At 42.4% G+C, this 13,813-nt stretch overlaps 1 protein-coding gene across 2 annotated transcripts in view; it reads right to left on the bottom strand.

Annotated features, from left to right (window-relative positions):
• Positions 1 to 10,006: 10,006 nt before the first annotated feature.
• The window catches only part of SULT6B1 (sulfotransferase family, cytosolic, 6B, member 1), a 31,362-nt gene continuing 27,555 nt past the window's right edge, over positions 10,007 to 13,813 (bottom strand). For both annotated transcript variants that reach the window (XM_011967625.1, XM_011967623.1), the window contains 2 exons: positions 12,710 to 12,866; positions 10,007 to 10,131 (listed from right to left, as the gene is read on the bottom strand). In XM_011967625.1, coding sequence (XP_011823015.1) covers positions 10,007 to 10,131; positions 12,710 to 12,866 — 282 coding nt within the window. The remainder of the gene's footprint in view (positions 10,132 to 12,709; positions 12,867 to 13,813) is intronic.

The raw sequence follows: 13,813 nt of genomic DNA, 5'->3' as shown, positions 1-13,813 counted from the left end.
CCCCAACCGCCTCCCCCTCCCCGCCCCGGGGCTCCTGGAGCAGGTGACTTTGGCTGCATTAGGGTCTGGAATCAAGGGTTCCACTTACTCTCAACACAAATATTTGGAGAGGGGTTGGGAAGATGGGTCTTAGCAGCTCCATTTTACAATAGAGGAAATTGAGTAAATGAACTTACCTAGGGGTCCAGCGGCTCGTAAGTGGGAAAGCCAGGATTCAGTTAAAGTCCAGGCCTGTAAACACCAAGGCGCCCCTCCCCACTTGCCACACCACTGCCCCCTCACTTTTACAAGGCTGGGGATGCGAGGCCTGGGGGCGTAATCTCCTTCACTCTGCTCCCACCCGTCCATTCACTCATGAGCAGACACTTGTCAGCCGCTGTAAAAGCACCTGCGGGCCAGTCCTGCTGTTAAAGAGAGCCACCTGCTCCCTACAGTACCCCAGGGAGTTTCCTACTATAGTCCAACACCAGTAGTCCTCGATTTATAGAAATTCTACTCACCTGATGGACTGTGACACACTCCCAGAGTCACACAGAGTTCCACAGTCATTGGCACAGTGACTAATGAGTATTGAGGCACAGAGGAGTTAGATTAACACAATTAGTAAGCAGCGGAGTTAGAACTATAACCAGGAGTCTGTACTCTCAATATCTTAGCTGGGATAAGAGAGGGAGGTGGTCCCAAGACAGACCTCAAATATACTTTAAATATTATGCCTAGGCCGGTGCGGTGGCTCATGCCTGTAATCCCAGAAATTTGGGAGACCGAGGGGGGCAGATCACCTAAGGTCAGGAGTTCAAGACCAGCCTGGCCAACATGGCAAAACCCCATCTCTACTAAAATACACAAAAATTAGCCGGGCGTGGTGGCGGGCACCCGTAATCCCAGCTACTCCGGAGGCTGAGGCAGGGAGAATTGTTTGAACCTGGGAGGCAGAGGTTGCAGTGAGCTGAGATCGTGCCACTGCACTCCAGCCTGGGCTACAGAGTGAGACTCCATCTCAAAAAAAAAAAAAAAAAAGAACATTATACCTAGGCAGCCATCTACTCCAGCCTCCCTTCTCCATCCCCCTACAACCCCGCATTGCAGGGTATCAACAACTAAAATCTACACTGTAGCTCAGGTCCTGGGCATAGCTTAAGTCTCTCAAATGTAAAGCACTGGCGGGAGGTTTAGAAGGTGGACATGAGGTAGAACCATTTTTTGTGGCATTTCCAGGTGACAAGAAAACTCTGACAGTGCTGGGTGTCCATTTATCAGCTTTGTGGGTGTTGGGGTGGCTGTGGCAGCAGCAATGGCAGTAGCAAGGACAAGTTTTTCCGACTTTTTGAGCCCCTGAACTGCGCAAGAGAGCTTAAAGAATGAAAAATGACAAGCTCAAGCATGATCAGAGGACTCAAGCTTTTATGACTGCACCAGAAAACCCTCCTAGCCTCAGGGGTGATGTAAAATCTGCCTTCTCTACTGGGGAAAGATTTGGAAGGAATGATATCAGAGAGTTGGTGATGAGGTCTAGGGGAATGATATGATATGGGTGAACCTCTTGGAATGGGCAGAGTGTGAGGAGGAGCCTGTCCCTGAGGAGCCCAATTCCCTACCGTCTGGGCTCCCCAGGTGCAAAGCTTGGTGCTGCAGGCACCAGAATTACAATATAATTGTTTTGAGGTGGAGTCTCGCTCTGTCACCCAGGCTGGAGTGCAGTGGCACAATCTTGACTCACTTCGACCTCTGCCTCCCAGGCTCCAGCAATTTCCCTGCCTCAGCCTCCTAAGTAGCTGGATTACAGTCATGCGCCACCACACCCAGCTAATTTTTGTATTTTTAGTAGGGAAGGGTTTCACCATATTGGCCAGCCTGGTCTGGAACTCCTCATCTCAAGTGATTTCCCCTCCACGGCCTTCCAAAGTGCCAGGATTACAGGCGTGATCCACCATGCCCGGCCTAGAATTACAATATAAATTTAATTTGCAGCCTCATCAGGTCTCTTCTATGAACATTGAGGGCATTGACTGTAAAAGAATGAAGCCCTGGGAATTTGGGTGGATTTGAATGAATTCAAGTGCCACTGCCCTCCTAAATTCTGCTGTGTCTCCACAGGCTTCCCACCATTGTCTGATAAGGCTGGTACAGCCTACATTGAAGAGCATGAAACAGTCACCCTGCAAGGAGGTGCTGATTCTCCAAATACCCTATCTCTACCTGTGCCTTCACTCCTAGAACTAGAATCAGATGCTAATGCACTCCAAGAGGATATGGACAAGATCTGATTGAGGGGAGACGCTTTACACAACAAAAGAGCAACAGAAAGCAAGAAACAGGCATGACGGTGAGTCTAAAGATGACACGAAGAAAGTTGAAAGTTGAGGCTGAGCGGGGTGGCTCACTCTTGTAATCGCAGCACTTTGGGAGGCCAAGGCGGGCGGATCATGACGTCAGGAGATCAAGACCATCCTGGCCAACATGGTGAAACCCCGTCTCTACTAAAAATACAAAAATTAGCTGTGCGTGGTAGCATGTGCCTGTAATCCCAGCTACCTGGGAGGCTGAGGCAGGAGAATTGCTTGAACCAGGGAGTCGAAGGTTGCAGTGAGCCAAGATTGTGCCACTGCACTCCAGCCTGGCAACAGAGCGAGAAAAAAGGAAAAAAAAGAAAAGAAAGTTGATGTACTGTCTCTAGCAGTGGGAGTGCTTAGCCAGTTTGCCCAGTTGGTTTACTATAATCTGAGCTCAGTGGCAGCTCACACTAAAGGAACATGTAATGCCAAGTAATGCAGATAAAGAAATCAAAAATACTTAGGGAGTCAGGAATATTGGAGTCGATTCATCTTTTGCAACCTAGTCACTTACTCCATAACCATGGCCCCCAAGAAACTCCAAAGGCCCCTCCTTCAGTGGCTTGTATGGAGCCAGTGGCTGTTGCATATCGGGCTTCCTTGTGAATGTTCACCAAAGGCACCCACTTCTAAAGAGGCTTTTGAGAAGCAGTTGAGCAAGAAGACTTCTGTTAGCCTTTTCCCTAGCTATACCAGTGCTAGTTCTAACAAATAAAGAGGCTGTGATCGCAGGAATGGAGGATATGTGTGAGTTTATCCACATGGGCTTCTCAGCAAGGCCTTACTTACTACATAACTCTTTGTGATTATCAATATGGTTTTTGACCTATAGTCAATCCCATAAGTCTAGCTCTTTTAATACTCACAGTGACTTTTAGATCAAAATGTATAATGGTAAAGCAACTAATCAGACATAGATAAAACAATCTTGTATGTATCAATTATTCTTAATTCTTTTTTTACTAGCAGAGGAAACATAATAACTATTATTCTTGCTTTTGGAAATTGTAGAGTGGTCCATATTTATGTTGTACCACATCTCTTGTGGCTCTTTCCCTCAGATGTTTCTGCTTTAGTAATTTGTCTTGCTTACTTATAAAATCTTCTTATCAATATTCCCCACATGCACATTATTATAAAATCATCGCTATGGTCTGAATGTTTCTGTCCCCCATAAAACTCATAAGTTAAAACCTAAACACCAATGTGATGGTATTAGGAGGTGTGGCCTTTGGGTGGTGGAACTGGTGCTCTTATAAAAGAGGCCCCAGAGATCTGCCTTGTCCCTTTCATCATGCGAAATACAGCAGGAAGGCCGGGCGTGGTGGCACACGCCCTTTGGGAGGCCGAGGTGGGTGGATCACTTGATGCCAGGAGTTCGAGACCATCCTGGCCAACACGGCAAAACCCTGTCTCTACTAAAAATATAAAAATTAGCTGGGCTTGGTGGTGCATGCCTGTAGTTCCAGCTACTCCAGAGGCTATGGCAGGAGCATTGCTTGAACCTGGGAGGCAGAGGTTGCAGTGAGCTGAGGTCATGCCACTGCACTCCAGCCTGGGTGACAGAGCAAGACTCTGTCAAAAAAGAAAGAAAGAAAGAAAGAGAGAAAGAGAGGAAGGAAGGAAGGAAGGAAGGAAGGAAGGAAGGAAGGAAGGAAAGAAAAAAAGAAAAAAAAATAGTCAAGCCCAGAGTCATCAAGGGCTTACAAGACACTATATTTCTTGGACCCTGGTTGCCACTCTAACCTTGTCTCTTGTTTCTCCGCCCCCCTTTCATTCTCCTCTAGTTACATTGTCCTCCTTGTGATTTTTCAAGAATGCCAGGTATACTACTGTCTCAGTGCCTTTGTACTTGCTCTTCCTTTTGCCTGGAACCTTGTCCTTCAGATATCTGCAAAACTCACAGATCTTGTTGAAACGTCACTTGCTCATGAAGCCCCCTGACTACACTATTTAAGTTCCAATCATTACTCTCACCCTGTCGTCACTCCCTATTCCCCTCATTCTGTTCTATTTCCCCTCCATGACACTTATAGCCTTTTATTATATAATACAACTTATTGATTCATTGTCTTTGTTGTCTCCTTCCTCGAACATGTAAGGTCACATGGACAGGGATTTTTGACTGTTTTATTCACTAATTATTTCATTGTCTGGAATAGATCTGGGCCAAAACTGGGCTGCTGCCTGTTTTTGTAAATAATGCTTTATTAGTGCACAACCACATTCATTCATTTATATATTGTCTTTGGCTGCTTTGACACTAAAATGAGTTGTGTTGAGTCATTGTGACAGAAACTGCATGACCAGTAAAATTGAAAATATTTACTATCTGATCCCTCACAACAAATGTTTGCTGATCCTTGTTCTAGAATGATGACTGGCCATGGAGGAGGAGTGGAACTGGCAAGGACACTGAGAGGCAGCAGCTAATAGGGAAACAAGGAGACGTGGAATCCTACAAGCCAAGTGAAAAAAAAACCCTTTTTCTGGGAGGAAAGCGTAATCCACTATATCAAATGCTGCTTAACAAATGCTTGTTGAATGAATACTGGGAGACAGATGAAGGCCCCAGTGTTCCTCTCCCTGATGCTATTCCTCTTCCTCTTCTCAGCAGAGATAATCACTCATTTAAGTCATTCACATTTGTGACTTAAAGGGTATTACCTCTGTATGCATTTATTTTAAAAAATAAAATCTTTCTATGTTTTAAACTTGGTTTTTGTATTTTTTTTTTTGAAAGAGGTAAAATACACATACCATAAAATTCACCATTTTAACCTTTTTTTTTTTTTTTTGAGACAGAGTTTTGCTATTGCAGAGTTTGCTATTGTCACCCAGGCTGGAGTGTGATGGCACAATCTCTGGGGTTTCACCCCAGAAAGAAACCTCATATCCATTAAGTAATTCTTATGTATTTTAAGACTTATTTACTTTACTATGGTCAGCCTGGGGATCAAAAATAATCATAATAAATAAAATTAAAAATTAAAAAGGTATTTACTTAATAGACATAGCTCTAATTCATAAATCTTGGCTCACTCCAACCTCCACTTCCTAGGTTCAAGCAATTCTCCTGCCTCAACCTCCCAAGTAGCTGGGAGTACAGGTGCCCACCACCACGCCTGGTTAATTTTTCATATTTTTAGTAGAGATGGGGTTTCACCATACTGGGCAGACTGGTCTCGAATACTCCTGACCTCAGGTGATCCGCCCACCTCAGCCTCCCAAAGTGCTGGGATTACAGGTGTGAGCCACCACACCCAGCCTAGCCCTTTTAAAGCATATGATTAGGGGGACTTAGTACATTCACAATATTGTGCAACTGTAACCACTATGTAGTTTCAAAACATTTCATCACCCCAGAAAGAAACCTCATATCCATTAAGTAATTCTTATGTATTTTAAGACTTATTGCCGGGCGCGGTGGCTCAAGCCTGTAATCCCAGCACTTTGGGAGGCCGAGGCGGGTGGATCACGAGGTCAGGAGATCAAGACCATCCTGGCTAACATGGTGAAACCCCGTCTCTATTAAAAATACAAAAAACTAGCCGGGCGTGGTGGCGGGCGCCTGTAGTCCCAGCTACTCGGAGGCTGAGGTGGGAGAATGGCGTGAACCCGGGAGGTGGAGCTTACAGTGAGCCGAGATCGCGCCACTGCACTCCAGCCTGGGCGACAGAGCGAGACTCCATCTCAAAAAAAAAAAAAAAAAAAAGACTTATTTACTTTACCATGGTCAAACTAGGGATCAAAAATAATCATGATAAATAACATTAAAATTAAAAAAGGTATTTACTTAAAACACATAGCTCTAATTCATTTATTTTAACTGCTGAATATTTATTTCTATTAATATTTCAAAATTTTCTTATCCATTCTTCTCAGTTTTGTTTTTAAGTTTCTCACTATTTACAAACAATGCAGCAATGAAGATTTTCCTTCTTGTTGCCTTATGCAAATAAGGAAGAGTTTCTCTTAGATATATGCCCAGGAATGTAATTGATGGATTGTGAAGTACATGCACAAATAACTTTACCAAATTTATTTCCAAAATGTACAGGAGTATACTTGTATTTCTTCTCTCTTATCCTTTGTCTCATTGTTATCATAGATTTACTTCTATATATAAGCCCCAAAATACATTGTTATTACTTTTGCTTTGAATAGATAATTATCTTTTAAAGAGATTTTAAAGACAGATTTTTTTTTAGACAGAGTTTCACTCTGTTACCCAGGCTGGAGTGTGGACTGCACTGGCACGGCAATCTTGTCTTACTGCAAACTCCGCCTCCTGGGCTCAAGTGATTCTCTTGCCTGAGCCTCCTGAGTAGCTGGGATTACAGGCGCCCACCACCACACCTGTCCAAGTTTTGTATTTTTAGTAGAGACAGGATTTCACCACGTTAGTCAGGCTGGGCTCAAACTCCTGACCTCAGGTGATCCACCAGCCTTGGCCTCCCAGAGTGCTGGGATTACAGGCATGAGTCACCACGCCTGGCCATGGGGAAATATGTTTTATATATACCCACACATTTGCCATTTTTGGTGCTCTTCATTCCTCTGTGTAGACCCAGATTTCTATCTGGCATCATTTTCCTTCTGTCTAAAGAACTTCTAGTATTTCTATAGTACATATCTGTTGGAAATTATTTTTTTCAGGCTTTATTTGACAGAAAAAGTATTTATCTTCTTTTCTGAGAGATATTTTTGCCTGATATCAAATTCTAGGTTGACAAAGATTTTCTTTCAGTCTTTCAAAGATATTACTCCATTGCCTTCTATCTTGCATAGTTTCTGATGAGAAGTCTGTTGTATTTCTTACGTGTTTCTTTATATGTAACATCTTTTTCTTTAGCTGCCTCAAAGATTCCTCTTTGTCACTGGTGTTCAGCAATTGCATTAGGATGTGTTTTGATGCCATTTCATTATGTTTATTCAGCTTGTGGTTTGTTGACCTTCTTGAATCTGCAGATTTAGAGTTATTTGAATTTGAACAATTTCAGTCATCAGTTTCCATTTTTTTCTGTACCTCTTTCCTTTTCCTGATATTCCAATTACATGTAAATTTGCCTGATATTGTCGCATAAGTTACTGAAGTTCTGCTTATGTTTTTCTGTTTTTTTTTTTTGTTTTTTTTTTTTTCCTGTCTTCATTTAGAATAGTTTCTATTGCTATGCCTTCAAGTTCCCTGCTGTTTTCTTCCTCTTCATCTAATCTACTGTTCTGGGAAACCTACCCAATGCCCTGGGTATTAGTCTCTCCACTTTGACTGGTGGGAACATGAACTATTTCCATCTCTGGATGAAGTTCAGGAAAATTCTTTGCTCACTGCTTTCCAGCAAGACTTTCCTTGTCTTGATGGAAATTTACACTGTCTTTGTAAAGTTTTATTCCATGCATACACATATCTGCACTCAGTTAAAGATTAGAAAGATTCCCTCTGCAGATCTTTGAGGTTCTTGCTATGTTAAATTTTTAACATACAGTGCTCTTTTCCCCAGCAATCTGCTCTGAAAATCTAGCCTCTTCAGCCTGCCTGACTCCCAATATCCAACTCCAATTTTATGAGACTTTTGTATGAGGTTCCCTTTCCCTATGCTGCAGCTTGGAAACTGCCTATAGGTAGCATGCTCAGGAAGGTGTAGGGATCAACTCACTTGTTTACTCCTTCTCAGAGATCCCAGTATTGCTCTGACTGTTGTTCAATTTTCCTAATTACTACATTTTTTTATCATTATCTATTTATTTGCCATTTGGATGTCCTCTTCTATAAATTACCTGTCTATATCCTTTACACTGTTTTTTTTTTTTTTAAGAGACAAGGTCTTTGTTGCCCAGGCTGGAGCATAGTGACAGAATCATGGCTCTCTGCAGCCTCAACCTCCTGGGCACATGCAATCTTCCTGCCTCAGTCTCCTGAGTAGCTGGTACTATAGGCACACACCACCATGCCTGGTTAATTTTTTCTTTGGTAGAGATGAGGTCTTGCTATGTTTCTCCAGCTAGTCTTGAGCTCCTGGCCTTAAGTGATTCCCCCTCCTCAGCCTCCCAAAGCACTGAGATTACAGGCATGAGCCACAGCACCTGGCTACATTTTTTTTTCCTACTAGGCTATATTTTATTTCATCTATTGATATTAGTTGTTCTTTATATACTCTAGATATTAGCTTTTTATTTAGTATTTTCTCTCCTCCCTCCCTTCCTTCCTCTCTCTCTTTCTCTCTCCCTTCCTTCCTTCCTTCCTTCCTCTCTCCCTTCCTTCCTTCCTTCCTTTTCTTTTCTTTTCTCTCCTTCCTTTCTTCCTTCCTTCCTTCCCTCCTTCCTTTTTTTTTTTTTTTGACAAAGTATCGCTCTGTTGCCCAGGCTGGAGTACAGTGGCATGATCTCAGCTCACTGCAACTTCTGTCTCTGGGGTTTAAACGATTTTCCTGCCTCAGTCTCCCCAGTAACTGGGATTACAGGTGCACACCATCACACTCAGCTAATTTTTGTATTTTTAGTAGAGATGGGGTTTCCCCATGTTGGCCAGGCTGGTCTTGAACTCCTGACCTCAAGTGATCTGCCTGCCTTGGCCTCTCAAAGTGCTGGGATACAGGCATGAGCCACCTCGCCCGGCCAGTATTCTTTCTTTCTAGAACATTTTCCATCTTCTCTCATTAGTTCCACATGACTACTTGAGGCTCTGCGGTAGAAAAAGTCTTGATAGGCCAGGCATCATGGCTCATGTCTGTAATCCCAACACTTTGGGAGGCCAAGGCAACTGGATCACCTGCGGTCAGGAGTTCAACACCATCCTGGCCAATATGGGGGAAACCCTGCCTCTACTAAAAATACAAAAACTAGCCCGGTGTGGTGGTGTGTGCCTGTAATCCCAGCTACTCAGGAGGTTGAGGCAGGATAATTGTTTGAACCTGAGAGGTGGAGGTTGCAGTGAGCTGAGATTGTGCCACTGCACCCCATCCTAGGTGACAGAGTGAGACTTTGTCTCCAAAAAAAAAAAAAAGAGAAGAAAAAGAAAAAGTCTTTATGGTAAAATAACACAATCTCTTACCTTCAGCTCTGAATTAAAGATCATATTAAGTAGAAATACAAGGTCCCTTGAGAAGGGGCCTTCCTAAGGCCTACTGCAATGGCATACATGGAGCAGATGAGCAATGCATTTTTCTTGGACCAAATTAGAATGGAATTTATTGCAGAGTTGGAATTAACTCTCCCTCAACATTAAGTCTGAGATAGCCACCCCAAGTGCTTTGATCCATAGTAAGAAAGGAGTTATATTATGACGAAAGTACAGAAAAATGTACATCATTTGGAGGCCTGTGTCATCTATGGCCAAACACAGCTCTAGGTGTGTATCTGATAGTATCTGTTTACCCTCTTATGTGAACCTAGAGCACAAAATAAGTTAAAACTCCAGTGCAATGTATTAATAATAGAGTCCCTTTGAGACAGCTAAAATACCCTTTCTTGAAAAAGTTAACAAACTTTTATTTGTGCTCAAAAATTTCCAATGCTATCATTATTATTAAATTGTATTATTATTTTGTTTTGTATTATTTAGATTTCAATATTGTTTAATTATCATTATTTGATTGAGTTATCATTTAATTATTTAAACTTAATTATTATTAAGGAAAATAAATCTAGGCCTGCTGAATTGACTGGAATCAACCCTAGCAATATGACTCATACTTCAACTTTGCTCCGAGGGAGGTGCCTGCTAAGCACTCTTTGAATTTTTCATCCATTTCCTGGTTCTGAGTTTCACTGAACAAGTTTTTCCAATCACCAACTTCACCTACAACACACAAAAAACAGTAGACCCAGATATCTGTTAGAATATTTCTTCAGGATTTTACCATTTTCAGTGCAATATTTCACTCTGATATGTTAAAATGGACACATGGAAAAAGTTTTACACTCTTTGTTTAGTTTTTTCAGATGGTGTCTCGCTCTGTTGCCCAGGCTGGAGCGCCCTGGTGCGATCTCGGCTCACTGCAACCTCTGCCTTCTGGGCTCAAGCAATTCTCCCTGCCTTAGCCTACTGAGTAGCTGAGATTACAGGCGCCTGCCACCACACCCGGCTAATTTTGTATTTTTAGCAGAGATGGGGTTTTGCTATGTTGGCCAGGCTTGTCTCGAACTCCTGGCCTCAGGTGATCCGCCCGCCTCGGCCTCCCAAAGTGCTGGCATTACAGGCGTGAGCTACTGTGCCCAGTCAAAAGTTTTACACTTTTAAAACCTAATGTGATTTCTGTTGTAAAATTAACAATATCCATTGGGACTCCACCATCTGTGGTGTGGGAGGTGACATGTTTTCTTTACATCACTAGGGGGAGCCCATCAGCCTCAATGACCCCTTAACCTTACTCCTCTCCAAACACCTAGAACTTGAAATTCCACTTTTTGAGAAATGATATTTTTCTTTCCAAAGTCTCTTAAAGACTTTAAATACCCTTTGAAAGTTAACATTTTATAGCAAGTTTTCGTTAAGACCTCAGATACTGATAATTTTGCAAAAATGTATTATTTTGCCTGAGTTTGGGATGTTTGTTCTTACTGGCTGTTACCAGTAAAGAAAGTTACTTTTTTCTTAATGATCTTTTGATCATTTAGGTTGAAGTTGTAAGTTCCATATTTCACTATGTTGGCCAGGCTGGTCTTGAACTCCTGACCTCATGATCCACTCACCTCGGCCTCCCAAAGTGCTGGGATTACAGGCATGAGCCACTGTGCCCGGCCTCAGAACTTCAGTGTTTTTTACAATAAAATTTAAGCCCAACAAAATGTTTAATATATGATAGATGCCTGCTGTTAGCTGTTGTTGTCCTTGCTGGTATATGTGCTACCTCTACATCTCATTATTTCATTATATACTCAATGAAAAATAACACTGGCAATCCTTAAGCTATATTATCACACATTTCCACAAGAACTTAGAATACTTTAATGAAATATAGTAAATATCATCCATGTCAGAGAGAGCTAATTGTCTCTCCCATAGTCATTTTCTTCCTCTTCCTTATTGACAAAACCCTGATTTTAACTGTGTAGTAATACGCCTGGCTTTAAAAAGTCACATTTCCCAGCCACCACTGCAAGGAAAGTGGCCAATGAAATGTAAGAAGTTATTGGCCAGGCATGGTGGCTCACATCTGTAATCCCAGCACATTGGGAGGCCGAGATGGGTGGATCACCTGAGGTCAGGAGTTCGAGACCAGCCTGGCCAACATTCTGAAACGCCATCTCTACTAAAAATACAATTATTATCTGGGCATAGTAATGGGTGGCTATAATCCCAGCTACTCAGGGGCTGAGGCAGGAGAATCACTTGAACCCAGGAGGCGGAGGTTGCCATGAGCTGAGGTTGCCATGAGCTGAGGTCACGCTACTGCACTTCAGCCTGGGTGACAGAGCAAGACTCTGTCTCGGAAAAAAAAGAAAAAGAGAGAGAGAAAGAAAGGAGTCATTGGCCAGGTGCGGTGGCTCACACCTGCAATCCAGCACTTTGGGAGAGGAGTTTGAGACCAGCCTGGCCAATATGGCAAAACCCCGTCTCTACTAAAAATACAAAAAAATTAGCCAGGCATGACAGTGCACACAAGAATCTCGTGAACCCAGGAGGCAGACGTTGTAGTGAGCCGAGATTGTGCCACTGCATTCCAGCCTGGGCAACACAGCAAGATTCTGTCTCAAAAAAAAAAGTCACTGATGGGGCTTCCAGAAAAGTTATTTAAAGGGGGCTCGCTCAACTAATACGATTCTGCCCCTTGCCCACTCGCTTTCTCCTATCTGAATTTGAACATAATACTTGAACTTCAGCTGCTATCTTGTTTTCAGAAGGTCATCATCAGAAAGGACTCTCAACCACAGAAAGGACTGTAAAAGACGATATGGGGCAGCCAGGCACGGTGGCTCATGCCTATAATCCCAGCACTTTGGGAGGCCAAGGCGGGCGGATCACAAGGTCAGGAGATCAAGACCATCCTGGCCAACACAGTAAAATCCTGTCTTTACTAAAAATACAAAAAAATTAACTGGGTGCGGTGGCGGGCGCCTGTTAGTCCCAGCTAATCGGGAGGCTGAGGTAGGAGAATCACTTGAACCCGGGAGGCGGAGGTTGCAGTTAGCCAAGATCAAGCCACTGCACTCTAGCCTGGGCGACAGAGCGAGACTCCATCTCAAAACAAAGAAATAAACAAAAAAAGATGGTATGGGGCTGCCAGTTACAGCTCTGGAGAGCCTGTGCCCAGACCTCTTATTGAGGCAGAGAAAAATAAAACCCTATCCTACTTAAGATAAAGTTATATGGATTACCTATTGTATGCATAGTCAGTCCCTAACTGATACAATCTCAGAAACCAGTGCAACTTTACCTTTGCGGAAAAGGAATGGGCCGACAGCACCGTGTGTGTCCTGAGACTTTGCACGCATTGCTTGGAAGGTGCTCTGGACTGAGATAGTTTGAATTTGCTCCCCAGTTAGAAAGAATCCCAAGAAGTCAGCAATCTGTTTTATTCCAGCAGCCAGATTCTGTAAAAAAAAAAAAATTTCTTAAAGATAAACTTCTTCCTATGGGAATTGTTCTCTGTGCTAAGATAGACTTTTTAGTCATTGGAGTTACTAAGCCTAACTCCCTAGTTCATCTTATACCCCCACTTTAAACTTAGAGTACTTTCATCTCTTATATCAATATTGAGATATCTCTGTAAGATATTCTGTATTGATTATACTTTGTAGTTTCAACTTATGACTCTTGTTGAACTTACCAGATAATAGATTTTACCATGTAAATAATGACAGTAACATTAATTCACAGGTTATAATTTCATCTAGGATGATATCATTGCATTAAAAAACACCAACCTAGACCAGCTGAGGAAATTAATGTATTCGTGTGTGCTCATTTGAATTCTCTTTTTTTCTGAATTCTATTTATAGTTAATGTTTAATTCCATTAAGAAAGTCTAATTTTTAGAATCATAAAAACTTGAAGACATTTTTTTTTTTTTTAGAAAGAGTCTTACTCTGCTGTCCAGGCTAGAGCGGTGCAAGGGCACCATCACGGCTCACTGCAGCCTCAACTTCCCGGGCTCCAGCAATCCTCACACCTCAGCCTTCTGAATAGCTGGGAGAACAGGTGTGTGCGACCACGTCTGGCTAATTCTTGTATTTTTGTAGAGACAGGGTTTCGCCATGTTGCCCAGGCTGCTATCAGAGTCTTTAACAGACCAGTGCACAATGTGAATCTCCAAGAGAGCAGGCTATAGAACACAGCACTTCCTAAATCTATTTCAATAACCTCCTCCCAAACCTCAAGAAATAATTTTTAACAGCTGAGGCAACACTTGTATTCTATGGTGCACAAGTTTCAGAAACATTATTCTAAACTAGCATTAATATGTTCTTTCATATTATATACATGCATCCTATAAACAGAAAGGGTAGATTAAATTACACTTTTTTTTTTTTTTTTTTTT

This window comes from Mandrillus leucophaeus, unplaced genomic scaffold, assembly GCF_000951045.1.
Source record: "Mandrillus leucophaeus isolate KB7577 unplaced genomic scaffold, Mleu.le_1.0 Scaffold805, whole genome shotgun sequence".
In the NCBI taxonomy this organism is placed as follows: domain Eukaryota; kingdom Metazoa; phylum Chordata; class Mammalia; order Primates; family Cercopithecidae; genus Mandrillus; species Mandrillus leucophaeus.
The sequence above is the reverse complement of the archived record's forward strand: the minus strand, read 5'-3'. Positions and strand labels throughout refer to the sequence as shown.